At 52.9% G+C, this 26,839-nt stretch overlaps 3 protein-coding genes across 28 annotated transcripts; all 3 read right to left on the bottom strand.

Moving 5' to 3' along the window:
• Positions 1-1,333: 1,333 nt before the first annotated feature.
• ARHGEF25 (Rho guanine nucleotide exchange factor 25) lies at positions 1,334-8,609 on the bottom strand. Of its 6 annotated transcripts, none has more exons than XM_081594299.1 (16): positions 8,410-8,609; positions 8,014-8,128; positions 5,564-5,778; positions 5,333-5,428; positions 4,934-5,010; positions 4,693-4,759; positions 4,409-4,512; positions 4,152-4,221; positions 3,979-4,068; positions 3,789-3,881; positions 3,551-3,601; positions 3,307-3,384; positions 2,918-3,118; positions 2,590-2,770; positions 2,096-2,307; positions 1,334-1,794 (listed from the first exon to the last, which is right to left on the bottom strand). In XM_081594299.1, exons 1-16 carry the CDS (start codon positions 8,506-8,508, stop codon positions 1,684-1,686), a joined length of 1,860 nt encoding a protein of 619 aa, XP_081450425.1. In that variant the 5' UTR covers positions 8,509-8,609; the 3' UTR covers positions 1,334-1,683. The 6 variants fall into 6 exon arrangements, with proteins under 6 accessions (XP_081450425.1, XP_081450430.1, XP_081450426.1 ...); XM_081594304.1 differs by having other exon boundaries at positions 8,272-8,430; XM_081594300.1 differs by lacking the exon at positions 3,979-4,068.
• A 324-nt stretch (positions 8,610-8,933) lies between these two features.
• Positions 8,934-13,893, bottom strand: DTX3 (deltex E3 ubiquitin ligase 3). Of its 8 annotated transcripts, none has more exons than XM_081594327.1 (6): positions 13,859-13,893; positions 12,432-12,493; positions 12,177-12,253; positions 11,084-11,813; positions 9,951-10,168; positions 8,934-9,636 (listed from the first exon to the last, which is right to left on the bottom strand). In XM_081594327.1, exons 3-6 carry the CDS (start codon positions 12,203-12,205, stop codon positions 9,561-9,563), a joined length of 1,053 nt encoding a protein of 350 aa, XP_081450453.1. In that variant the 5' UTR covers positions 12,206-12,253; positions 12,432-12,493; positions 13,859-13,893; the 3' UTR covers positions 8,934-9,560. The 8 variants fall into 8 exon arrangements, with proteins under 8 accessions (XP_081450453.1, XP_081450457.1, XP_081450458.1 ...); XM_081594331.1 differs by having other exon boundaries at positions 11,084-11,832; XM_081594332.1 differs by lacking the exon at positions 13,859-13,893 and adding an exon at positions 12,966-13,752 and having other exon boundaries at positions 11,084-11,832.
• A 1,391-nt stretch (positions 13,894-15,284) lies between these two features.
• On the bottom strand, positions 15,285-26,781 carry PIP4K2C (phosphatidylinositol-5-phosphate 4-kinase type 2 gamma). 14 transcript variants are annotated; one of them, XM_081594324.1, is made up of 13 exons: positions 26,167-26,333; positions 25,966-26,056; positions 24,375-24,507; positions 23,574-23,671; positions 22,808-22,904; positions 22,291-22,434; positions 19,574-19,720; positions 19,346-19,384; positions 18,652-18,765; positions 17,670-17,937; positions 17,397-17,500; positions 17,113-17,212; positions 15,285-16,771 (listed from the first exon to the last, which is right to left on the bottom strand). In XM_081594324.1, exons 4-12 carry the CDS (start codon positions 23,636-23,638, stop codon positions 17,132-17,134), a joined length of 1,059 nt encoding a protein of 352 aa, XP_081450450.1. In that variant the 5' UTR covers positions 23,639-23,671; positions 24,375-24,507; positions 25,966-26,056; positions 26,167-26,333; the 3' UTR covers positions 15,285-16,771; positions 17,113-17,131. The 14 variants fall into 14 exon arrangements, with proteins under 14 accessions (XP_081450450.1, XP_081450447.1, XP_081450451.1 ...); XM_081594321.1 differs by having other exon boundaries at positions 15,285-17,212; XM_081594325.1 differs by lacking the exon at positions 25,966-26,056 and having other exon boundaries at positions 26,137-26,333.
• Between the last annotated feature and the right edge of the window lie 58 nt (positions 26,782-26,839).

Consider the following 26,839-nt stretch of genomic DNA (forward strand, 5'->3'; position numbering starts at 1 on the left):
AGGGGCTCCATTGGCCTCAGCTGTTTCACAGACCACCTAGATGGGAAGCAGCTACATGCATTAGATAGGGACTGCCAGAGGGACCCCCACCCCACACCTCTGCTGGGAGTGGCTGGGCCCAAATTCCCAATTCAGGGCCTCAGGGGGTAATACGGAACTGATAGCAAATTTTTATTTTATTGCTCAGAAGGCAAAAACACTGAAGCACTATTTATTGCATTCCAGTGCTATTCACAAAGTAGGCAGTCAACAATACGTATGTGGTTAAATTAAGTACAAAAGGGTCACCCATCCATGTCATGTACCCCTAAGGTCCCTGAAGAGATACAAAGCTTCTGAGCTCCAGAATCCTGCTAGTTGCCCCATCCCCTCCTCCATTCACAAGAATTCTTAGCACCCCTCCCCATCACCCTCTGGTCCCTAGTCCCTGACCCCAAAGCCCTGGGTGTGGGGTACAGTGAGGGTGGGTCTCCCCTCTTCAATTCCTCCTATTGTTCCCCAGAAATCTTATCTGGGCTGTACGTCCTGTCCCCCCCTTAGAGGTCCCTCCCCCCATTGTGGCCAGAGAGACCTCAGGCCCACAGGGAGGCTCCAGCTCCTCCTCAGCCTCCCACCCCAGCAGTCTATTGTCTGCTGAGGAAACTTGAGTACACGTGACTGGGCCCAGGGGACGAATGGACACAGTGGACACACCGATGCCCAAGGACCCAGGCAGGACAGGGCATCTGGACGCAAATCTCCGCACGTTTGGCTCTCGGTCCCGGGAGCTGTCCTAGAAGTTGGGAGGGGTGAAGACCTCCACTTTTAGGTCTATGGCTTGAAGAAGAATCCCTTCCTGCTCAGTATGGATATGCTTTGCGACCTCCCAGACAGCAAAAATAAGAAGACCCAGAGCCAGAAGGGGCCACAGCCCCCCAGCATCCTCTCCATCTCCCCATGTTCCCTCAGCTGAACATGGTGGCCTCAGAAAGAAAGGTACCGTGGGCATTCAGTGCTTTAGCATCTGGGTGTTGGGGGAACGGTGGGAAGTCAGCCCACAGCAGGCTTTCCAGTGGCGTCTAGAACAGAGACCAGACAGGAGGGAAAGGGGCTGGGTAAAAGGGAGGCTACATCAAGGTTCTAGGGTTTTCCTGTAGCGCCAAGACCTGGACTGAGAGATGCTGCAACTGCAAGTGAGGGACAAAGATAACTACATTTTTTTTTATCTTACATCCAGCACCCTTCTCCTTTCACCAGACCCTTCCTCCAACGACTGATTTGAGGGGCCATCTAATCTCTTCCACACTCCTTTACCCCAACTTCAGCTTCCTCTTCCCTCTGCTAAGACAGCAGCTTTAGTGATATAACAAAACCTTTATTCTCAGAAAACAGAAAAATCAAAAATAAAACCAATAATTTCTATCTGGCCCTTGCCCCAGCCCTCCCACCCACCCACATATCCTCCTTTTGGGGGGACCTGTGATGCATGCATAGGGGTGGGAGCTGAAGGAATCTGTGTTCCTTGGGCAGCAAGAAGTCTTTTTGAAGCTAGGTGCCCTCCTCCAAGTTGACACCACTCCCAGCCCTGCCCACCCTCCAGACACACCAAGAGGGAGGAATTCTGGAGCGGTGCCAAAGGATTGCCCTGAAGTTCCTGGGGGAACAGAGTGGCTGAGTCAGCACCACCCCCATGGCCTTCACCAGTTACAGCTCATCTTCATCCAGCTTGGCAAGTCTGGCTTGGCCGGGAGGGGTGTCCGGAATTGGTGGAACTGGAGGAGAGTCATGAGGAGCCTGGGGGATGGCACTAGGGGCCTGAAAAGAGACTCAAGTCAGAGAATCAAAAAAGTTCAGGCATCCACCTTCACTCCTCTGTTGTCAATGTAAGCCCCTAGTCAAGCCACTCCCTCTTGCCAGGCATCTTAGATCATCTGAGACCGTCAGCTTCTCCCAGGGTTAAATTGGAGTGGGGGAGGGCAAGAGATGGGAAGTAGGAAGGGGAAGACAAAATGAAGGTGGTGGAAGAAAAGAATGATATGGGGGTTTGGGGACCCGGAACCGAAAGAGAGGCCCTCTCCATTCTGTCCTTACAGCCAGGGAACTTCATTCCTCATACCTGTGTGTCCAGGCGCAGGTGGGCTCTGGCCACCTCCCCTTTGGGTGACAGCAGCAGGGAGGGGAGAGAGCCATTGATGGGTGTGTGTGTGCTGAGCTGGGCCCGGTCTCCAGGTCGAATTCTCCCAGGGCTCCCCACCCCAGGCCCTCCTGGCCGCCCCAGGCTGTTGGTCTGACTCTCCCGTCTCTGGTACTCAATGGGTGACTGCAGCGCTGGGGCAAAGAGAGGGACAGAAGGAGGGTTACAGCAGAGACACACCCTTTCTAGGGGCACTGCTCAGGCCATCTTCTCCCACTCTGCCCTCCCCTCCCAAGGACTGTCAGCCAACGTAAGTTGCTTGAGGTTTTAGGGGAATTCTGAGTTACTAAGTCTCGAGTTAGTAGTGGAAAAGTGGAGATGAGGGGAGAGGGCAGGGATCGGAGACTGGGCAAGGAGGGATTCAGGAGATCAAAGGGCTGAGGGAGGATGGGAAGGAGTGAGGGGGTGGGCTTCACCATTGAGAAAGTCCCGCTGGCTTTCCAAGATCTGGGCCACTTGCTTGATCCAGGCCTGACTGACCGCAGCATCTGCAGCCTGCAGGACGTAGCGCTGGATCCCACCCTCTGGCCCTCTGGAGGTCAGTGCAAACCGGCAAGGGTCATCTTGGAGGTTCGCCTCCAGTCCCAGGCAGCTCACCTGGATTGGCAAAGAGGAGGTAGCCCCCAAATTCTTCAGCCCCTACTCTGGATCCTGCCCCCTCCAACAAATAACCCAGAGCCAGACATCCTCTCAGAGGCCTCCCTGACCCCAGTCAGACCCCTCCTGGGGGGGCTCCCTCCCCACCTTGATGCTGTTCTTGTACACATAACCAGGCTGTGCTCCACCTCGTACTCCTCCTCCCAGGGCCTCGCTGAAGATGACGATTTGCTCAAACAGAAAGACACGCCTTTCTCGGCCCCGGGAAGAGAGCAGCCCCCCAGCCTCCGGCTCCGTGACCCAGAATGTGTCCTGGCCCAAGAGCTTTCCCTGAGCAGTCAGTTTGCCCTAAAACCAAAGGAGAGTGGCCTTTGAGAGAAACCGGAAAAGAATAGGGGGCAACTCTCTTCCCCTCCCTCCTTCCCCTGACACTCCGACCAGCCAGCTCCTGTCAACCCCAGGAGAGGAGGACAGCTCCCTGTAGGGACTCCTGAGGGCTCAGCCTGGGGCACAAGAACTCTGCTCCATCCTCGTACCTCAAACCCCCGAAGTCTCCCCAGGGTCATCATGTCATTGCAGCGCTTGGGTACGAAGCACATGACCTCCACCGCTTGCTGGGACACAGGTAAAGAGAGGAGCGTTGTCAACGTTGGGAAAGAGGCCTCTTCAGACCTCTTCAACTAGCCTCCCCCTATAAACCAGCTAGCGCTATAAAGGAACCCAGGAGACTAAGAAGATAAGGTGTGCCTGGTGTGTCCTACGAGACATGGGAGCCCTCACCTCCAGCTCTTCGGTATCCATCCCAGCTCTCCTATAATACTTGAGAAAATCCTAAGACGCAGAAAAGAAATTCTCAGGGAGGTCATGAGGACATCTTCAAGACCCCTCACACCCTCCCCTGAGGACACAGGTGAGGGCCCCCAGGAAGTCCAGGGGGAGCCATAGGAACCCTGGGGAGATGAATGAAGAAAAGGTTGTCCCAACCTGCTGTGCCCCCCAGGAAACAGGTGGCCCTGACCTTGAGCAGCAGCTGGTATTTCATGATCCTCTGCACTGGTTTGATGAGGAGGTCGTTGAGCTGCAGGCGGTGCCCCAGCTGCTGCCGGAGCTCCTGGGGACAGGGACAGACGGGGTGGTTTTGCAGCCTGGAAAGCCCGCTTGTACTGATGATCCTGTCTCCCTTTCCCCAAGGTATCTCAGCCACTGACCTCAAAATAGCTGTCCCCAAATTCTGATACCACATACTCTGATTTGGGCTTATTCTGACAGTACACCACGTACATATGCAGCCGGCGCTCCTAATGGGTAAATTTTAAGAGTAGTGAGGGCTGATCCACTCCCAAGCCCCTCCCCTTCTGGACGCCACGCCCTCAAGCCTCACATGTTTGATGAATAGCTGAGCCAGCCAATCAGGATCCTTCAAACACCGCTGTAACTCCCTCAGGAAATAGCTGGAGGAGTAGACAGGGAAAGGCAGGTCAAATACCCCATCCCAGGCAAGTTAGAGCTGTTTACCCCGTAGTGTTCCCCAGGAAGTCTCTCCAAACATTCCTCAGGCCACAGTGGGCCCATGGGGAGGACACAGAGACCACCAGACATATGCCTCTCCCCCTTGCTCTCAGGGGATCTATCACTTACTCTCGATGCCACTCATAAATTTGCTGGATGTTCCCAAACACAATCCTGTCACGACCTCGAAGATTCTCGGGTACCCCCTGAGCAGCCATGGCGGCCATGTAACCCTGTGGGAAGATGGGAAGGGAGCACGAGTGTGTGGGGCCCGTCCCAGTGGGAACCTCAAAAAGTCCAGGAAGTCTGGGAGACTGGGAAGGTGGGACAGAGGAGCAACAAAGCATCTCCTAACCTAGCCCCGGGAAGAGGGAAAGGGCTGGGCCAGGGCTGGGAAGGGAAAAGGGAACTACCTCCACAATCTGCCCCAAGTCGTCCACGTACATTTTCTCTGTCTCTACCAGTTCACTCAGGACATACCTGGGAAGAGAACACGTTTAGCCACTTCCTCTCTCCTGGACTAGAAGCCCCTTTATTACCACAGCCAACCTCAGAGGAAATCCCAAGTCTCAAATCTAAAATGTGAGAGACAGTCCTCCACAAGTTGTATGATTGGAGGGGGAGGATAGGGAGACAGAGTGTGTAGACACTTACATACTCCTTTCCAGAGCCTTCTTCTTCTGTTCCTCTTCACTCTCAGGGGCTTGGGACAAAGTCTCCTCTTCAGGGGGCTGGAAGGAAGAACATCTCAGGGTAAGCAAATGGATGACCCTTGGGTGAGGGAAGCCACCCCAAACTTATTTCTTCATGTGTGCTTATTGCTTCATGTAGTCTCTAAGTCATGTCCAACTCTTTACAACCCCAGGGACCGTAGCCCCCTAGGCTCCTCTGTCCATGGGATTTTCCAGGCAAGAATACTGGAGTGGGTTGCCATTTTCTTCTCCAGGAGATCCTCCCGACCCAGGGATCCAACCCGCAACTCCTCTGTGTCTCCTGCATTGACAGGCAGTTTCTTATCACTGAGCTATCTGGGAAGCCCTTATTTCTTCATACCTGTGTCTTATCCCCGGGGCCCCCCAACAATGTGGTCAGCAGGTTCAGTTCTGGCAACTCCTCTCCTGTGGCTAGGGCTGGTTCCAGCATCCAGTTCTAGGGGCCAAAGGTCAAGTCTCAAAGATCAGGGACAATAGCTGTGTCTCCCCATGACCAGTGGCGCCCAACCGGCCCTCTCCCAGCATTCTTCATGGATGTCTTACATGCACCTCTGTGGTGCCCCCTGCTCACCTCATATGGTCCAGCCCGGCCACTGTCTGCCTCAGTCTCCACACTGAGACAATGTTTGGAATGATCCAACCATCTTCTCAGGCCACTGACTGGCCGTGGGGGGCCCGGGGAACAGGGGCCAGAGCTGAGACCAGAGCTGGGGCCAGAGGGGGCAGCCAGACCCGAGGCAGCCGAAGCTGAGATACTCCCCTCACTCCCAGCAATGGAGTAGGACTCTGATGGGGTGGGGTGGGGGGAGAAAGGGAATGACAGATGTTGCTTCAGCTCTAGATTCAGGGTCACCAGGGAGCTCCCAGAATCTCCATTCTGTGATACTCAGCCCCTCTCCCCCAGGGCTCACTCTCTTGCCATCCTCATTTGACTTGGCCAGGAAGAAATTTTCACCAGGGCACCCTTGGGAGGAAGGACAGTAAACATCTGGCTCCCTAGGCCTGGCACCCCCAGTTACATGTGGAGGTTCCTTCATATCTGAGCATGGCAGTGGGGGCAGCCATCTGGGCAGACACTGGAAGCTGGGGGTGGCCATCTGCTCTCCTATAACCCTCCCCCTTGCAATGGGTACAGACCATTCTCTGAGAAGGGGGGAAAAAAGAGCTAAGAGCCCATCTGCCACCCCCAGACCCCTCCTCCACCAACTGCAGTAATCACTATAGAAAGGAAAGACTTCTGCAGCCCACCTCCCCAACACAAGCACAAACTCAACAGAGGGGGCAAGTGAGGAGAGCTCATCAGTTATCCTTGGCCTGGGCTCAGGGACAGAGGAGCTGAGATTTGTCAAAGAGGCCCTGGGAGCCCCCTCATTCCTCATTCCTCCATCCCCCTGTCCCTCTACAGATCTGAAGTCGACTTTCAGCAAAAGGATTTGAGGGAAGATGTGGTTCTAGGCCTAAGGGGATTGTGAATGGGTTCTTCTCCTACTCAGTTGAGAAGTCCCTTGCCCCTTTCCCAATTTCCTTAACTTGAACTGATAGAAATGAAGGCAGAGGGGAATCTTTGAGATCAGCTATTAAGTCACTCTCCTGGAAAAGACAGGTATAGTCAGTCTCCAGCCTCTAAATCCCTAGGGCCGGGACAAATACAAGTCCTGAACCCCTCAGCCCGCCCCCGACTCGACACTGATCCCTCGCGACCTTACACTCACCACGTCCCCCCCGGGCGAAGCAGCAGCCGCATTTTGCCAGCACTTTTCGGATCACATGGGGACAGGCACAGCGACCCTCCTTTTGCCCCCCCCGCATGGCGCCCGGGCCCCCCCGCACCTCCCACCCGGGCCGGCCATGCAGGGGGAATCACGGGGGGCGGGGACGGCGCAGGGTGCACACCCCCCTCCCTCCTACCCCGCTCCAGGCTGGGGGAGGAGGGGAGGGAGGGACTAGAGAGCGGGGGTCCAGGGGTAGGCGGAAGTCTGGTCTGGAAGAGGGCTGGGGGCTCTGCAGAGAGGGCGGCGCGGTGCCCGGCCGCCGAACTGGGCGGGGAGGGTTTCCGGAGCCGGTGCGGGGGCCCAGGGTGGTCCAGATGTCCAGCGGGGAGGGGAGGGATGGTGGAGGAAGCTGGGCCGGGATGCTGCAGCCGCTCCCGCTCCGTCTCCGGCCTCTCGGATTGGGGGTGGTTCTAGGCCCGGGCAGAGGAGTCGGGGGCCGACTCCCCGAGTCACTAGCGCAGCGCGGGTCCCGGCCGAGCGGGGAGCGGAATAACAGGCCCCGCCGCCCGGCCGCCGCGGGGAGGGGCCTCCGCGGCCCAGCTCCGCCCTCTCCCTCGCGTTCCCCCTTCAGCCGAACCCCCCCTCCCCCAGGCACCACCACGTTCCCACTCCACGTCCCCAGCGCCTCCGCCCCTCCGCTCCAGCCCGGGCTCCCCAGCCCCCGGGTTCCGCCTCCCTCCGGCATCTCCGGCTCGGGCTGCGGAGCACTGGGGTGGGGGTTGAGCCCCGCGGCGGGGTCTGCCAGGGTCGCCCCTCGTCCTCTGCAGCGGAGAAGGGCGCGGCGGATGGGGCCTTGGCCTGCGCGAAGATGTCTCGGGGTTGAGACTGTCCCAAGCCGCGCGGGGGGAGGGCGGGCAGGGGACAAGTTCCCCCAGTAGAGGATGCGTGAACGGGGAGCTCTTTGTGGGGAACACAGCCCAGGTGCCGCCCTCTCGCCGGACCCTTCTTTCCTCCAGGCCCCGGGACTCCAGCTGAGGCTAATCACCAATTAAGGCGAAGTCCTGAGACTGGGCTGGCGAGGGGCCAGGGGTGGGGCGCGGGGACACTCTGCCAGCGGGGCTCGGGACCCGCTGAGGTGGAGGACTCACAGCCGACTAGAGGGCGAGAAGAAGCGTGGAGGTCTCAACGGTTCTATGAGTCTCATGCAAATTAGATGCGAACCTTTATGCTAATACGAGCAGCATATTTTTTAATTCGCCACTTTGCGCAGGATGGCAAACTGGGCGCCACCCCACCCCCAGCTTCTTACCGAGCAGAGGAACCCAGGCGGGGACCTCACGATCGCTCTCCCCTCTCTGATCCCCCTCCGTACAGTTAGATTCTGGCTCGGTACCCCCTGGCCCTAGGGGGCTTCTCTTCGAGGGCTGCGGGTACAGAGCAGTCGTAAGGAACCCGCCCTCCACGCCCAGCCTCCACCTCCCGCTTCCCCTTCTGTCAAAATCCACTCTTTACAAAAGGGTCGCCGAGGCTAGGGTGGCGAGAGCAGTTAGTTCACCCAAAAACGTGCCTACGGTCCTCTTAATGGAACTCTTGAATTCCTGCGACTACTCCGCAGAATTCTTGTCTGCGGATATATTGAGTTGTGGGGTGCAGCCGTCTTGAAGCCCGCTAAAGACCCCGACCCCACCTTGGTCTCCCTTCTTACCCCCTCCTGCCCGGGTAGGGCGCATGCGCGCAGCATGCCCCCCATGACCCCCAGTATCCGGTCAGTGCGGCCAGGGCCAGGGCGATCCGGGGGCTTCATGCTGGACCCCTACCCTCCTCCAAGTTTCAGAGCCGAGGGGGCACGGAAGCTGGGGGGCTCTGAGGCCTGCGTGCGTCCGGGGAGTTGCCGCCGCCGAATCCGCCCCCCTGCCCGGCTCCGCCCCCACTCCCACCCCAGCCAAACTTTTCCAAAGGGGTAGGGTTGTCGCTTTCTCTACAACCGGCGTTCAACAACAAACAAACCCCTCTTAATCCCAACTCCTCCGTCGAAGCACGATCCAGGGCTTCGCTGTCTTATCCTGGAGCCCACTAAGTGCATGCCACTGTCCCAGGCCCTCCGGAGGCAGGCAGCCTGGCGAGGCTCACAGGGAGCGCCCCATCACCGCCCCCACCCCTTCTCAGCAGGTCCAGCCCCCCCCCACCCCACCCCTACCCCGGCCCACAGAACAGAAGGGGCGCGGCATAGAGAGTTGCATATTTTACTTTATTTTTATTAAATTAAAAGCTACAGTCTGGCGGCGATTCCAGAACGGGATAAGAAGGCTCCTTATAGGGGGCAGAGAAGAGCGGGAGAAAGACTGACAGAGACAGAGACACAGGAGAGAAAGGACAAGGCTAAGGTAGAAGGGGGAACTGATTCTGAAGAAAACACGCAGCCGGCTCCAGGGGTGCTCACAACAGCCTGATCCCTCTCCCTGCACACAAGTTCAGCAGTGGAGCAGTGTGTGGGGGTGGGAGGTTCAAGAGACCCTCCCTTCCCACCCAGGTCCTTTCTCAGCAGAGTCACTGGAGCACAGCACATACCAGAAAAAGCCAAGGGCAATGGAGGGGGCAGGGCGGCTGGGAGTATGTACACCGGGAGGAGGGGAGCAGAGCCTGGGACAGCGCCTCTGCCAGAAGGGAGTGGCTCACACTGCACTGAAGCACTCGGCCAGTGGGGGGCTGGGAAAGGGGTTGCCCCTCCCTCTGCAAACTCCTTCCCTGGTCAGACAGTCCCCTACTAGAGTGATGAGGGGGGCAGAGGGAGAGAGAACAGAGACTTCCGTTGGGTCCTACTGGAGAACAGCAGGGGCCTCCCGAAGGGGCTGTCCTTCAGTCGTCAGTGATGCCCTTGGCTCTCAGCTCCTCCTGCACCCGGGTCAGGTAGGTGGGGTCCGGGTACCCAAACCTGGGAGCAAAGAGAAATGAGGGTCAGGGCTAGCCCATCAGGCTTACTCATATTACCCCCATGCTCACCCTCATTCTAGCCCCTCCCCACCTTCCTTAAGGTTGCCCAAACCCAAGATAACTGAGCCCAATTCTGCTGATTTTTGTAGGTTAAGCTGGGCACATCAGGACCAGGATGATTACAGGAGACACTGGGATGGACAAGATGGTTGAATAGTTTGGGGTTGGTCCCCTCCAGTTAGGAGGCTCCCACAGAGAAGGGAAGAAATGGGGAGAAGCGGTAGAGCCAAAAGAAGGGAAGAAGGAATGTCGCACAGCTGTGGTCCCCCTGTGCAGCTGGTCTTGTGGTGGATGTCGTTCCAAGTGATGACATTCGGTCTCCCTGTGGTCATGGAGGTGCCAATAGTGAAGGTGAGACGCTGGTCAAATGCCTTGCGGAACAGGGTCAGCACCTTGTTGCCCTCGGGGCAGTCCGGGAGGTAGGCCACCCGAGTAGTGCCAGGATACCGAACTCCTGGGTTTGGGTGTTCAGCCTGGGGGAACAGTGAGGCAGAATGAGCAGCTGTGCATCTTAAGGCCCATGGAGGGTCGTGGAGGCCAGCCTTCTGGCTGTGCACCCCCAGCTAATGCTGCTGGGGCAGTGACAGCTTTCCACGGAAGGAGCAGCTCTAGGGTCTGGGCACCAGAAGCCTGTTTCCAGACAAAATTCTCATCATTCAGAGGTTCTTTCTGCTCTCCCAATCCCGCAAGCAACAAACGGATTCTCGAAAGTGATAGAAGGTAAGCTGGGCCTTACTCTCCACATAACTCAGCAGAAATGTGAAGACAGAATCATTTATCTTTCGGCTTTCCCTTCTCCACCTGAAAGCACTCCCAGTGCATCTTCCACTGTCTAACCTGTTCCATTTTTCTATTCCTCTCCTTCAGAGCTCCCTCATCTTTCTGCAAACCAGAACTGGATGTTACTCTTTGTCAAGCAGGAAGACACCTGTAGGCTCTTGACCACTCCTGTTTTAACCTTCAACTGTCAACAAAATTTTCTGTCTCATAAATCTGAAATGGAGTTAACACTCCCAGCACTGTTGCGGGGAGGTCAGACTTTTCCCACTGTGCTGGTCTGCACCTGAGCCGCCATCCTCACAGACTTCACCTCTACTGACAATAGCTGTCAACATCCAAGTTCATCAAGGAAACAGAAGTCGATTCCTTTCTTTCATACCTGATTTTCATGGCTGCCTTGGGGTTATGGGGATGGAAAAGCTAGGCTTCGAGGAGGCCTCTTGCTCCAGGGCACTGAGCTGAGTGGGAAGGCATCCCAGGAGACAGCACGACTATATCACATCTAACAACCACACTCCCCTCACACCCAGTTTTCCTAAATCAGAGAACAATCAGAGAACAAGGAGCCTGGGGAAACCAAAGGGTAAGGGCAGCCATAGTCTTCTTACCCCCTGGACACCGGGCGGGAAGACGTACTGGATGACGATGGTGCCGTACTTCTCATAGCTGGGTAGTAGGAGTGTGGCATCCTTAGAGACCAGCATCCGCCCGTTCTGGGGCTGGTTGCCCACCAGCTGCCCATAGAAACGGCCACACATGGGGCAGGCCTTCTTCACCTGCAGGGCCCGGGTAATGCAACCCTCGCAGAATGAGTGCCGGCACTTCTCCAACGTCTTGGCATTCTGGATCTCTCCCAGACAGATGGGGCAGGTGCTCTCCTGCTCTTCTGTCTCTTCCCGAAGGCGGGGAGGAAGAGGAGGAGGCAGGGGAGGAGGAGGTGGGGGAAGCCCCCGGGCCCCTGGGGGCAGGAGTGGGGCTGCTCGGAGAGGGGGCGGGCCTGGGCGGTGCAGCTCAGGGTGCTCCCCTCCACCCCCCAAAGCCAGGCAGCCCATAAGCTCCCCCTGCCTCTGAGCTTTCTTGAGCTCTTTCTCTGCCTCCTTGAGCAGCCCCTTGAGAGCCTTCCTGGCCAGGTAGAGCCCATTGGGAGGGGCTGGGGGAGGGCCCTGAGGGGAAAGCTGGAGAACATAGATGTCAGAAGTCTCGCCGTCTATGAGAATGGACACGTGGTGCTCCTCCCGAAGCCGGGCCAGCCGGGCAGGGGTCTCCTTGCTCAAGAAGTCCCACACAGGCTTGGAGACAGTCACTTTGTTCTTGCAGGTGCCTCCACAGGCTGCCATTCTGGACAGGACGAACGACACTGCCCCCAGGGTGAAAGGGACTCAGGGTGGGGGGGTCCCCATTTCACAGATATCAGTGCCTCCTACTTCCCATTCCTTTCCAGTCCTATATTACCTCTACTCTCTCTGAGCCCAACCCCCAACTCCTCCCCCAAGTTCATGTTCTAGTTCCTCCCATCCTTCAAACTCCAGCACCCCCTGAAGAGCAAGAAAGCTGCTCTAACTTTATTATTATCATCTAAGGTAAGCATCAATCTTGGTTCTCCTACACTCCTCCCTAGATCACAGAAGCATCCTGGCCTTCCCCAACTCTGGACTGGGTTCTGTAAAAGGAAAGGAGATTTCGACCCTCCTTTTTGCTCACTTTGATCCTGAAGAGCTTAGAATTGGCATGCAGGCGCGAGCTCTCTGTCCTCACTCCTTACTTGTAGGTTGTGTGACCTGGTGGGTGGAAAGGGAAAGGCGTGGAAAAACCCCTTCTCCCATTCCCACATGCCCCCACCCAGCAGCTCACGAGACAGAGAGAATCTGGGGGTAAATCTCCTGGGAATGGGATTACCATGGAATGAAGGAAACCAATTCAAGGGTGAAAGTTGAGGTTTCCATGAAAGGCAGATACCTGGGAAGCCCATGGACGGTGACAGCAGAATTCCCTCTGTTTCCACATTCAGCTGACCAGGACTAGGGGAGGGGGGAGTGGGGCAGGAGGGGTTAGGATGACAAACATTACCATTTCCCCCAGTCAGCCCAGAAGCAAAACAAAAACTCCTCCTTCCATTTCCTCTGCCTGTCTTTCGCAGAGTTTCATCCCCAGCCTCTGGCCAAGTTCCTAAAGAAGGAACTTCAACGTGCTAACTTTCCTCTTCCTCAGCTCTGGGGCTCTTAAGAAAGCCTAGGGACACAGATTAGAGAAGTCTGGAAGGGAAAAGCCCACACATAGAGAGGTCTGTTTTGCCACCTCCCTCAGATCACAAGGACAAGAATATCTCCTTTGCTCCCCAGCTTCTCGCCCTGCTCCACATTTTGCCAATAATTCCGCTCCTAGTGCTAGGGAGCCTTCCTTGAGTGTTAACCCAGTCCCTTCTGCTGGAGTCTGCTTGGAATGCGGACCAAGTGGCAGAAGCCCCTGCAATAACAAAGTTCTTGCTGTCACCTTTTAAACCCAGCACACGAAGTCCAGGCCTGCCAGCAACCTAGGCTGAATTTCTGGAGGGGTGGAGCTCACGAAGGAGATCCGCTGGAGCACCCTGGTATTCTCCACCACCACCACCCCCTCCCTGCCCCCAGTCTTGCTGTGTTCAGCTACAGAGCTATCCCTACAAAACCTCCAAATGCGGCCCAAATAGAAAGAAGGGCCATTAGTGTGACCTCAATTCCTTGACTGATCCAAAAGGGAGCAGCTCTCTGTTTGCGCCTGCTTCCCAGTCCCCTCAAGGCCAGATGCACCTCAAGATTCAAAAAGCGAAATCGGAACCGGAGAGCCTCGGCTCATTCGGTCCATCCAGGTGGAACACCCCCTCCCCATCAGAGAGAAGCCAGGACCTAGGTGTCCTTTGCTCCGAGTCCTGCTGGCACAGAAAAGGGAGGCGGGGCCACCGTTTTTGCTGGGTCCGATTCCCCTGGGGCAGCCCAGGCCGGACACGGGGCCAGTCCCTCCCGCCCGAGAGAGGCCGGCGACAAGGGCAGCCAGGAAGAGCCAGGGTTCCTAGGGGCATCAACGGAGGCATCTTCACCCCTCCCCCCACGACCTCCTGCCAGACGCGACCCGGAACCAACTCCCCGCATCCTCGGCTCGGCAGAGCCCCCGCAGCCCCACCACTGGGTGGGGATGCATGTCGGCCGGATCGCGGGCCCCAGAACCCCCAAATGGAGACCAAGGCTGGAGGGTAACAGACAGAGGATCGGCGGGGGCCGGGCCCGGGCCCCCGGCGCCGCGCGCAGAAGGAGACCGAGGAGGGGGAGTAGGGGAAGCGGGAGGGCGCGCGGGGGGTGCGAGCAGGGTCCGGGGGGCGCACGGTGGGTGTGGGGGGCGCCGGGCTCACCTACCTCTCGTCAGCGCCGCCATTGCCGGTCACATGACTGAGGCTGTTGCTGGGATGACGGTCTGGGCCTTAGCAACAAGGGCGGGGGGGGGGGAGACCCCGAGAAGGTGTGTGCGGGGGGGAGAGTTTCCAGGGGGTGTAGACTGAGGAAGAGGGAAGGAAGGAGGATGGCACCCCCTTCCCCCTCCCAGGTGATAATCACCGTTTCCTTTGACCCCCTTCCATCCACAAGCCCCTGCCTTCCTTCCCAAAACAGAAATGGAGGCGCCGTCCCAATCTTTGGAGGCGGGGGTGGTGAAGTGGAGCCCAGGGTAGGAGGTTAAATCCCTTAGAGACGCTACCCTTCTCGCTTTCCCCTCCGGAGAGGAGCCCTTTCCCTGTTCTTTGCCAGCCAGCTGCGTGGCAGCTTCTGGAAGCTGGTGGCAGATGGGTGGGTGAGGAGTGTCGGTTTAGGTAGGTGGGGAAGGGGGGGCAATTTCTCTGTGATCCTTTTTCTAGAAGGGCCTTTGAGGAATAGGAGGTAGGAAGAAGTCATAGTAAAAAGCATTGGTTCTAAAAAATAAATCCAGGACTAAGCCGTTTCCCTTCTTTATCGCTTGCCTTTTCCTAGATTGTTACCTTCTGTCAAACCTGCTCTCAGATGGGTATTGATCTGATTTTTCTCTTTACACTGAGGATGGTGCAGAATGAGAAGTGAATACATTTTGTCTAAAAAATGCCTTGGAGTGATGGTATCAAGTCTATGGTCGAAACAGAGTTAAAAACTCACAGTGGGGGGGAGGGGACCCTTTTCTGCTTCCCACATCAGAGCCAGCAGTCTCCGCCCCCAGTCCAACTCACTTCCCTGGGGCCACATCAAGCCAGGTTTTTCCAACGGTCAGAAGACCTCCTTGGCCAAACAGTACTGGATGGATCTCTCAGACTGGCAACAACCTCTGCTGATCCACCCCTTCTTCACTCCCTCTCCAGCCTGGATGGCTGGTCACTTCCTTCTTTACTTTCCCAGGACCCTGATGTACTCTTCCTGTCCTCCACACAAAGGACATCTTTTCCCAGGAAGTCTGGGGAAACACTGGATTCCTTCTCCTTTAGCTCGTGTGCTTGGTGCTGTTAAGACTCACTCATCTTTAGAGATGTGTGATCTAGCCCAGAACCCTGGGGAAAGTGTGTGTGGGGGGAGGGGGGTGTCACATCACCTCAATTGTCCCTGGACCCCCTGTAGCTGACTCCTGCATAACTGGGGAATGTCTTCCATTCCTATGCACACTCCTCACCATCTTTTAAGCTTACAGCTATCTATCTTGAAACTCACATCCTTAGGGACCCAACATCTTAAAAGATCAGAGTTCTTTACTTGGTCGCTGTACCCCTAAGCCCAGGCTTCCAAAAAAGGGGAGTGGGGGAGAAAAAGAGGAATTTCTGTGAAGGAATTTGAATTCAATAATTTATTTTCCTTATAGTGACACCAATGGGAGTAAATACATGAGATCTTTTTATTAATAAAACAAAAAAAGATGAAAAACAGAAGCAACAAATGAAAACCGTAATGCTTATGATACATCAGCCAGAAATGGGTCAGAAAACCCATTTCCAAAGAACAAAGTTGCTGGTGTCATGGAGTTTTATTGCATTCAACAAGGGAAAGGTAGACGGTGGAATGAAAAAGATCCATGAGGCTCTTGACAGGAAAATTTTATAGGGGCTCCAATCCTCAACCGGGGACTCCTCTTGTTACTTCCTTTGGAGCAGAAGATGGACGGGCAGGAGGAATTCTCCTTTATGACCTCATGACTTCTTGTGAGACAGATCAGTCCAGTCAGATACAGAGCAGAAAGTCTTTGTATCCCTACAGGCCACTTGCTGGTGCCCCATCTTTGTGTTCCAGAGAAATGCAGAAGCCTCAGGGGAGATGCAAGATCGCAAGAAGAATGGCTGCCTGAGCCCCAAAGGCATTGCAGGGAAGGGAACTATCCCAGCTCATCAGGGTCCACTGCATTCTGAGAATATCATGCACCAGCTCAACTCTCTTTGGAGGGGGCTGGGTGACTGAGTTATGGCTCTGACTCCTCTCTGGGGGTGGAGAGTGAAGATGACAAAGAGGGCCATCTGTCCCCTGGGAGACACAGTAGCAGTTAAGATGAACAGAAAAGAACAGAATAACAAATCCAACTGGGAAAAGGGTTTGAGAAGGGGCAGGGGAGGAAGTATGCTACGGGCACACTTCCGGGGAGTGGAGGCGGCTCCCCCATGTGAGACTTCCATTCTCTTGAGATGACCAGGGTTAACCCAAGTAGAGGTATTCCCTTCTGCTGGGATTAAAACCTCCGGGATGGCTAGACATGAAGAAAGGAAATTTAACACAGGGAGTGAACCTTACACCCTTGGCTCATCCATCCAGCCTCTAGAACGGACCACACCCCCACTAAAGGGTTCCAGCCCTAGGAGGGATGTGAGGTCCTGGTGAAGAGCAGCAGCAGTCAAACAGCTTCACCCAGGATTCAACACTCTGGCCATCTCTAGTGGGGGTAGGTGGAGTGAGGGAAGAGATCGGAGAGTAGTCAACCTTCAACAGAGACCTCCCATTCCCTAAATAATCACAAGAGTCCTCATAGGTCCCACCTCCACAAGCTGCCAGCCCACCAACCACTCTCCACCCCACCAGGGTAAGATTGGCCATATCCCACTATATGTGTGCATGCTGGCACCCACATCTGTAGTGGCTTGAAAATCTTCCATCCCAGGGCCTACTAGGAAGGAAGCATGCCACAACGTGTTCTATAAAGTTATCAGCAAAATTCAGATACTCTTAGTTCATCCCACACAGCAAAGTGCATCCAGAGTAAATTGCTTGAGCCAGGTCCATCTGTCCAGTCAGGTCTTGATGATGGCCAACAACCCCCTTCCCCCAGCTCCTCCTCTGTTATGGAAACAACAGGACATTTTACAAAGATCAAGGCACTTGGGAGAGAGTCAACAGTAAACACTCTAATGAAGCAAGCCGACTTGGTGGGGAAGGGAAAGAGGGAAGGGCAAGAAGGGAAAGAGGGAAGGGCAAGAAGGGAAGGAAGGGGAAGGAAAACAATGTATCAGTATTTCTAAGGGCCAGGAAGAGCCTACTCAACAAGATGGAGTTATTTGGATGGAAGGAGCCTGTAGCCTGAAGTTAGCAAAAGAGGAAGAGAAGTTAGTGGCCAGAACATCCACAATTCCCCCATGCCTCTCAGACCCCCACCACCTGAAACATAGAGCAGCAGTCACCATGAAGTCAGGCAGTCTCTTAGGCAAAGATGTTGGTAATAAAATCCAGGAATCGCTTAGCATACTGTTCAGGGTGGACAGTAGAGATCTCTGCCCCAGCCTGTAAGAAGGTGTGGAACAGGGTGTCAGTCCCTGCAGCCCTTCCCCACTCCCTGCCCTCCCCTCCTTCCCACTCCCGACCATTTCCATACCCAGCCCTTCATCCTTCTGCCACCCCACTGCTCTGGCACAAGAGGCTCTTGAATAGTCAAGACAGGAAAGGAAAGGCTTCAGGGAACCCTCACCCCATGCTTGACAGTTTTGGCTGCATGAGCTGCTTTCTTCTTGGCATCATACTGTGTCAGGATGTCAATGAGGCCCATGAAATATACCTCCTTCTGAGGGGCCCCTGGGGAGAGAGACCAGCAATGAAGACCCAAGTATAGTCCCAATTCCCTCCCCCCAGGAACCAGTCAGATTTCTTCTGAAAAGCTAACCAGCCTCTCCACCCACCACCCTGGTCTCTGTCCCCCAGGGACTACCCTCCCTGCCCTTAAAATTTCCAGGCTCTCTCTCACCCTCAGCACTCCGGATGGCGTAGACATCGATGAAAGATTCAAACTCGCCAGGGCCCAGGGGTCGGTGGGAATGGATGTAGCCGCCGATACCCTCAGGGGAAGTGCCATAGGAGCCCACCGGAGCGGGAGGTCCCGTAAGGCCACAGTCCCCATCCCCCTCTGACTCCTCCTCCCGCACCGGCCCATCCTCCTCTGGCTCAGAGCCCCGAATGATGTCGTGGATGCCCAGAAGAAGGCTGTAGTCCATGATCTTCAGCTGCACTAGGAACTGAGACCCCACTGGCAGGTCAGAAGCCCCAGATGGCTCTCTCCATTCCCATGTACCACCCTTATACCTCCCTCTCTGAATATCCAGGGCCCTCCTGGGGAAAGGAAGTGTAAAAACAGAGGGTTGGGAGCATACCATTGCCCTTTATTGCCTAAATGTCCTGCTATCTCAGATCATTGTTTTTTAAAGAATTCTTTTAAGATCATTCTTTCAGTTCATACCAGCCACCCCCTCCAAAGGTCACCTCTGTGAAGGTTTCCATGAAACCTTCCATGAAGGTTTCCATGAAAGTGAAAGTTGCTCAGTCTTGTCCAACTCTTTGGGACCCCGTGGACTATACAGTCCATGGAATTCTCTAGGCCAGAATACTGGAGTGGGTAGCCAGTTCCCTTCTCCAGGAGATCTTCCCAACCCAGGGATTGAACCCAGGTCTCCCACATTGCAGGCGGATTCTTTACCAGCTGAGCCACAAGGGAAGCCCAAGAATACTGGAGTGGGTAGCCTATCCCTTCTCCAGCAGATCTTCCAAACCCAGGGATCTCCTGCTTACAGGTGGATTCTTTACCAACTGAGCTATCAGGGAAGCCCAAATACCCTACAGGCAGAGAGCCCCAAGGGAAGGGGATGAGTTCCCTCATATTGTAAATGGACAGCTGCCCAGGGGGGAGCAAAAAAGAGAAGCAAAGTCATTTCCCAGAGCACCCCAATCATCACCTCCACATCTCTCTTTAGCTTCTCTAGAAAGACTTTCTTCTCCTCTTCACCAATATAAACTTTCTGGTTCTTGTTGAGGAAGTCCATATCCTTAAGGGTGGGCAGTTCCTTAACCTGAGAACAGGTAAAGGGACATCTTGGGAATACAGTCCTCCCCTACCATCTCAGCCAGTGAACCCTGTTCTATGTAGGGCTCAGTCTCTCGCTCTGGGGCCCCTAGGGGAGAGGTTTACCACCCCTCTCACCTGGCTTTACGCTGGGAGGCTGCCCAGAGTCTGTTCTTACCTCCAGTGGTGCCCCCAGACTTAGTCACTGCAGCTGTATCCCAAATCACACCCCACTACTTTCTGCCTAGGGTTTTCAGTTCACACACTCCATTCTGACTTTTCTTTCTTCTTCTTAAGCAAAGACAGCTGGCTTGAATGAAAGCTCAGAATGGGAGGTGGTCGGTGAGCATTTTGCTCTTGAAGTCTGGCATTTTCACCCATTCCCAAACCCAAGACAGTGACAAAAAGGCCCTTCCCACTGCCCCTTCCAAAAAGTCCCTGGATCAGGAAAAGTTTACATTTCTCTTCTTTTTTGGTGGTTTAAGATAAGAATTAATATCCAAGGATCCCTACCTCTTTATCCTAAGAAGATCCCTTTCACCTGCCCTCCCCCACCCCTCACACCCTGTCATCTAAAATTATATCACCTTCTCCTTATCGCTGGCTTCCCGGGACACTAGGGAGCCCTGTGGAGAGATCCAAAGACCAAGTCAGCAGAAGGGGCTAAAGGAACAGTCGGATCCTACCTCCTAAGACAAGTCCTCAAACCCACAGCCTTCTTTCCTTTAAAATGAATCATCCAGTGCCCTCCCTGGCCTTTCCCCCACCTCAGGCCATCAGGAGCCTCCCTTTCAGCCCTCGCCTCCTCTCCTTACCTTGAGGTCATACTTCCTGTGCACAGGAAGACGGTGGCTAAACATGTTGCGCATCACAAGCATGTAGCTGTCTTCATTGTCCACGCTAACCCGGTACATCCCCAGGAACTGGGGCAGCAATGTGTTGCCATGACACTTCACAATGTACTGGGGTAGGAGGGAGGGAGGGAAGTAGGAGAGATGAACAGCTCAGGGATGGGAATTCAAATGCTCCTATTCCATAGGGAGCCAAAAAACTTCACATAGACAGGTTATAGAAGGTCAGAAGTGGTGTGGGGCTTTCTGAAGATGCCCTAGGTTATCCACGCAGTTTCTGAATCCTCATCTCCTCTGATTTATCCCAGATGTACAATCTCTTTTAAAGTGCCTTCTCTCTTTTGACCTTTATCGTTCTTTGAGATGGGGAAGGTAGGTGCTGTTATCCTTCTTTTTGACCCTCTTTATTTATAGAACCAGGAGCAGAAATTACATAAATCATTAAGAGCATCCGACAGCTCCAGCCAAGAAGACCTAAATACGGTGCTGGCCCTTGGGGCTTCAGCCTCAGCCTCACCGGTCACAAGAGGGTAGGGGCTCTCTAGATCTGTCCCCTGACAGGGACTTCTGGGGCAGAGTTGGGGACCGAGGCCTGGGGGAAGGAGGAAAAAACAACCACAACAGAGTCTCTGGCCAGCAGTGACCATGTGGCCTTACTTGGTCCCCATCTCCCCTCCTCTTTTCCTTCCTTGGGGTCGTGGTTGTGGGTTTAGAGAGCCTGGGTAGTCTAGTCACTGGGAGGAGCAGAAGAAAAGGTTTTTGTTCCTTTAAACCTGATGGGAGAGGTCATTTGTATTTGGAAAATGCTCTATATGTTGGGGACTGCCTGTATTTGGAAGATTTATTAAATCTTAGTATCCTATTCTCAACCTCCAAGGTGTGTTGATAAATTACTAGTCTGTATTTTTTAAACCTTAAAACTTTTTTTATGTGCATCTCACGCCAACTTTTTTGTAGAGCTATATCAAAAACAACAAACCTGGCCTCATATCACAGTGTACCTCGGAGAGGAGCATTCTGTTATTTTCACAAGGCAGGAGTTAGTGGAGCTGTTGAATTAAACTTGGCAATCACGTTAAAAAAAAAAAAGCATCCCTTAGTCTCTTTTATGGACTCTTTACTTGCCAAAGGTACTGTCCTCAACCTTCTTTTCATTTCACTCTACATTTCCATAATCTTATCTATATTTATGGTGATAAGTACCATCTACTCACCTGTAGCTCTGAAACCTAAACTAGAAAGAAATCCAAAATTAGAAAAAGATCTGATTCTTTCTCCAGAACTCCATACCGCAACCACTCACAGGACATCTGTATCCGGACGAACTGTAGAAACCAGAAACTCAACATGTCTAAATCAGAACTGTCTTCCTCCAAAGACCTATTTCTTCTCCTGCTTCCCAACTGGGCACCCAGGAATTTGGAGCCCCTTTGCCTTAATTCCTGCAATTCTCCCAAAGGTCTTCTTTCCACCTCCACTACCATCACCGTGTCGTTTCTCACCTGGACTATAACACTTACCTCCTCACTGGTATCTCCACTCTCAGTACTTCCCCTCTACAATCCATTCTCTAAAATTCTGACATAGGGCTATTTCTAAATGACATACACATCACTCCCCTGCAAACCACCTCTCAGGATAAAGCCCTCACTGCCTGGGTCCTGCCTAACTGTTCTTCTACAATATCTTATCCTGGTCACATTGAATTTCTTGCAGTTCCACAGCATCAAGCTCGCTTCATGGCTCTGTGCCTTTACAAGTGCTGCTTTCCCTTGCCTAGAGTGCTCTCTTCCACCATGTCCAATGCCCGGTCCCTACTAGTCATGCATGAATCAACTCCTAGGATACTCCCTCTGAAAACTCTCCAGGTGCACCTCTTGCCCCAGGTGAGCTGGGATGGTCCTCCTCTACCCACCCAGAGCATTCCCTATCACACCTCCACTGCCTGCACACATCCTGCTGTGTGTTAACTAATGCTAGCTTACTGGTCTCTGACATTAGAACAAGAGATCCTCAAGGGCCACGGCCATTTCATTCACCTCTTTCTTTACTATCTGACATAGGACCTAACAACAACAGACATGGGTTAGCTGTTGAATAACCAAAAACTCTTTTAGAGTCTTTCATTTATTCCTTGCTCATTGATTTTGGTGAGATTTTCCTTCAGTAGAAAGATATTCAGGTGTTCTTATTTCCAAAATATTCCAGAAACTTCATATTCCAAATTCATCTGCTCAGACAGAATAGCTTCCCCAATCTCACTTAGGGCTAGTTATGATCATGGCTTCTTCCCTCCAATTTATCCCAATGGTACACTCACTGTGGTTTTCTCCCCAAACTGCATTTATTCCTGATAGTACATTTGATGTTGGCACTTCATCTAATTTTGACTTAGTCTGAAATTTATACTTTGCTATTCATGTACCCTTTATGTATCTATCAATTCACAGCAGCTTTAGATTAGAAGCACCAAATGAGAAGGAACACGTCTAAACTCTTATTTAATCAAACACAAATAGGTATGTGAAGGTTCTCTTTTTGAAATGCCTTGTTTTTCAAAAACATGATGTTGAGTGCTATAGGCTATAGGGAGGAAGAGGGACAGGAAGTCTCCCAAGTGCTCTGAAGCTGAGTTATGAGTAGGGAAGGGAAGGGAAGAGTGAGGCTGAGAGAGGCCTGACCTGGTGGTAGTTGGACAGGTTGCTATGCATGTCAGCAATGTCCTCACTGGATACTTCTTTGATGACCAGAGTCCGATCATAGGAGATAAGGAAGCGACCATCACTGCCTTCACTTTCAGTTGGGGGACTTCGGGTAAGGGATACCTGGGGACACAGAAGAGGCTAGGAGCTCTTTTCCTCTCCCTTTATATATAGATGCATAGGACAGTGGTCAACTGAACACATCTCAAAGTAGATAAAACCTTGGCATAAGAGGATGAAAAGGGGTTCTAAATCCAGTGTCCATATATAGACTGAATGAAATGAGCGGCAAAATTGTTAATGCATCTACATTTCTCCCCAAGGACAGGCTTTATACCTTTCTTCAGATTTTTGAAGACACCTGACCACAGGATAGTAATGACCACAGAAAGGTAAAGAATACCTGTGAAGGTCCTCATTTCGCCGAACATGACCGTCCCAAGGATTCCCCTTGTTAGGGAGAAAGGCCTACCCTTTCCCGAAAATGGACACTCACCAAGTAATCCTGGTCATCAATACCAAATCGATCACGCAGGTTCCTGAAGACTTGGGGACAATACTCCTTGAACTTGAAATGACTGGGCAGATTTTCCCTGCAATAGGGGTTTTCAAGATAAGAAAACAAAGTAACAATATTATCTTACATTTATAAAAGGCTTGACAGTTTATAAAACACCTTCACAGATATTACCTTATTTGATTCTCATAGAACCCATGTGAGGTCTTTTATAAGCGTGTTATTCCCGTTTTATAGAAAGGGAGACTGGCTTAGGGTGGCTGAGTGACCTGCTTAAACCACATGACTGGTAAGTGGCTTAAGTAGAGCCAGGATCTACTGCCCATCCAAACAGCAGCATTTCCCAAATCTCAAGCAAGTCAGAGACATCCTTAAATCAGCAACAGGTTTTGAATAGCGTCTTCTGATATTAGAAGGGCTTATAGGACTCAGGTATTTCTTTCAGGGAGTACCTCTCAAAAGCTAATGGCAACTAAATGTATTTACCCTGTGGAATTTTCAGGCTAGAGGAGAGGCAAACTAGTACACGTAGATAAGTGTGTAGGGAACACTGGAAAATTATTTTAGTAGTTTCTTTACAAAAATACTGAATTTCTGCATTGGGAAGAAGTTTAAGCAATAAAGTAACAACTTGTAAGTTGCCTTCTAAATCTAAAACCTTCAACTCATTCAACCTTAACTCTTAAAATGATTTCTTCTCTTTACTAGGAAGGCTGACAAGAGAAGAGCAGGGATTCCCACATACCTGTGGAAAAGGTGATTGTTGACCTTGATCTTCGAGCTAGCCTTAAAGTCATCTGGCAGCAGCATCACCGGGGGAGGCACCTGGCTGAGCTCATTGATCTGATAAGTCAGAATAAGAATGGGAAGGCAGTGAGGAGGGGTGTGGAGAGCTACTTATACACTGTGTCTGGGAAGAGTCAGAAAAGGGTCACTGGAAGGACTGCTGCTAAAGCTGAAGCTCCAGTATTGGGTCATCTGATGCAAACAGACGACTCATTGGAAAAGTCCCTGATGCTGGGAAAGACTGAGAGCAGAGGGAGAAAAGGGCGTCTGGGGATTAGATGGCTAGATGGCATCACCGATGCAATGAACATGAACATGGGCAAACTCTGGGAGATGGAGGACAGGGAGGCCTGACATGCTGCAGTCCATGAGGAGATGATGGACAGGGAGGCATGGCATGCTCCAGTCCATGAGGTTCCAGAGTCGGACACAACTGGGCAACTAAACAACCACCACTTCATTCCTTTAAATACCCTGGTTATGCATATGCCTGACAAAGGTGAGTATATGCTGTCTTCTGCTGCCCAGCGAGGCCTGCAGCAAGCAACCCTCACACACGGCCCCTCACACTCCCGCCCCCGTGGAACTTCATGCTCACAATAGTCATTTTATATTAGGCAAACTCTGTAAGCAACACTGGATTATTTTTAAAGCTGTGAGAAATTCTAGAAAAAAAAAAAACCCTCAGCAGACTCAAGACATTCAAGACAAACAGTTCCATGCTCTGCTGGAAACAAAACAAAAGATGTTTTCAAAGTACAGTTAATGGGACTCTGAGGGGTCAACAGCAGCAAGAACGAAATGTCCATATCCTGAAGGAGGCATCTTCTTACAAACAGGATCTGTTCTTCCAGACCACTCTGCCCCAGTTCTCTGAGTAGGTCCCCACCTGCCTGCATGTAAGGTAAGAGAAAAACAGCTGATTTCTGAGGGAATGCGGGCAGGCAGAGGATATGAGCTCGTTTGTTCACTAAAGTCAAGCCAAACCACAGCCCAAAAGCATGCAAGCACCACATGCTCTCCTCAGCCCCAAGAATCAGCAGTCTGCTAATTCAGGGTGGAAAGAGGGTTCCTACACCAAGAAATGCTCAGGAGATGTGCTTTCTCCCCAGGGACTAATAAGGGTGCCGCAGTATCTTTCACGCACCCTTAGTAGTCCACTTACCACCTGACTCTAACCGCTAGTTTATGTGAGCTCCCCACCTGGGCTGTGAGCTCTCATAAGGACCAGTTCTCGTCATCTACATCTCTCAGGTGACTAGCACAATGTCTGGCACACAGTGGTCCCCAAGTGTTTATTAACCGAATAAATGGATGCCTTGCCTTCTCTTACTTGATCATTCAACAGAAATTCAGTCTAACCTAAATCCCATACACTGCCATGAAAAACCAGCTCCTCTCATTCTCAGTAGAAAAAGAGGACAGAACATATTCCTCCAGAAAAAAAAAAGAAGAAGAAGCCACTAGAGATTTCCAGCCTAAAATTCAGCTATAGTTCCTCATGGCCCCCTCCTCGCCACCTGCTGTTAAGCAGGCTGACTCATCACTAAGACATATGTTCAAGGAATTTCTCCATTCCAGACCCTTTAAGTAAATGTGTGCTGGCTGGAGGTGGGGTGTTGGGACTAAAGTAGACATACCTAGAGAAGCTGAGGCAGGTCTTCTGTGTAATTTCCCCAGTCTTTACCAAAGGAAAACCCTCCTTCTTGAGCTTCCCAAAGGGATGGATGGATGAGTCATAAGAGAGGAAGCCCTCTCAAGTGGCATAGACCAAATACTCTCTGATAAGACATTACCACCCAGGGACCTGGGGACCACAAATGCAAAAGGGAGCTGATAGACCCCATATAACTTCCTAAGCCCAAAACTAAGAATGACAAAAACTGTATTCTTCCCCATCCCCTTCCATCTCCGCAACACTATATGATGGATATAACACTCCATATGACTATAACATTTCAAGGAAATTGAATTTTTAAAATTTTGCCTGTCACATTCAAAATCACTGCACTCCTCCCACTCCAGCCATGAGAAAAGGGAGGGCAATGGCTGTGCTTTCTTCACTTGAGGTATCTTCAGGTACCAGAGATGCGCTGGCCTCTCTGGTCTCCTCCTGATTCCCAGGCCGACCGTCTAAGCAGCTCCCTGATTCTAAAGTTCACCACCATAATGTCCCCATGACCAGAACTCCCGAGCCAACTCTTCATTCAAAGATGACCCTCAGTTACACCAAATACCATTACTCCAGCCAGCAACAGGGTGCAGGTAAGACCAAAGGCTTATACACATTAAGTGCTGAGTGAGTGCAACCACTAGGCTCAGGGTAGGGTAGCCTCTCTGAAATGCTGTACCTCTGGAAGGGAAAGCGACATGCAGGATTAGAAGATCCAGGAAGCCTAGAGCTTCCCTTCCGAGCCAAGGTTCCAAAGTCAAGGAAGGCGGCTGGAAAGCAAGGTGCAAAGGAGAGTAAACGAACAGTTACTTCCCTTCAGTTACTCTTTCCGCTCCCCTTCTACACTCACACTCTCACCGGAGACCTCACCGCCACCGACCTATTACAGTCACTCCCCCTAAAGTCCTTCCAGATGGAGCCAGGTCCCGGCCGGACTCCGTGGCCTGGGGCCGAAGCTGGAACTGACTGGGAGGAGGCAGGGAGCTGGATTTCATGCGAAGAAGGAAACAAGAGTGGAGGAGCAAAGGGCGGAGGAACAGACAAAGCCTACGTTAAAAAAGAAGAAAAAAAAAAAGCTTTACAGCAAGAAGGTACGGTGGGGGAGACACCTGAGGGTAGGTGGGCAGAGTACAGCCTGGTGGAAAAGTGGCCGAGCGATGGGCTCCGGAAGCGGGAGCCTGGGAACAGACACGCCCGGAGGAGCTGAAGGGTTAGGACAGGGCCACAGCTGGGCCGGGGCAGGGTCTCACCGAGTGGGCTACGCCCCACAGGAACACGCCCACCAGCGGGTCGGCCGCCCGGAACACCTTCACCTTCTGCTGCACGAAATGCTTCTTCTTGGTTTTGGAGGCGAAGCCGAAACCTGCGCCGGGGGCCGCTGTCGCCGCCGGGACAGCGGCCGGCGGGACCGAGGAGGACGCCATAGTCTCCCGGGAACCCGACCGAGTGGAAGCTTGAGCCGTCTGCTATGCGGATTCCCGACCCCGGAAGCGGCGCTCACCTGCGCCTCCGTCACGTGACCGGAGGCTGGCCCGCGGGCGCGCTAGCAGGGC

This window comes from Giraffa tippelskirchi, chromosome 4 (genome assembly GCF_054371585.1).
Source record: "Giraffa tippelskirchi isolate mGirTip1 chromosome 4, T2T-mGirTip1v1.2.pri, whole genome shotgun sequence".
Lineage (NCBI taxonomy): Eukaryota > Metazoa > Chordata > Mammalia > Artiodactyla > Giraffidae > Giraffa > Giraffa tippelskirchi.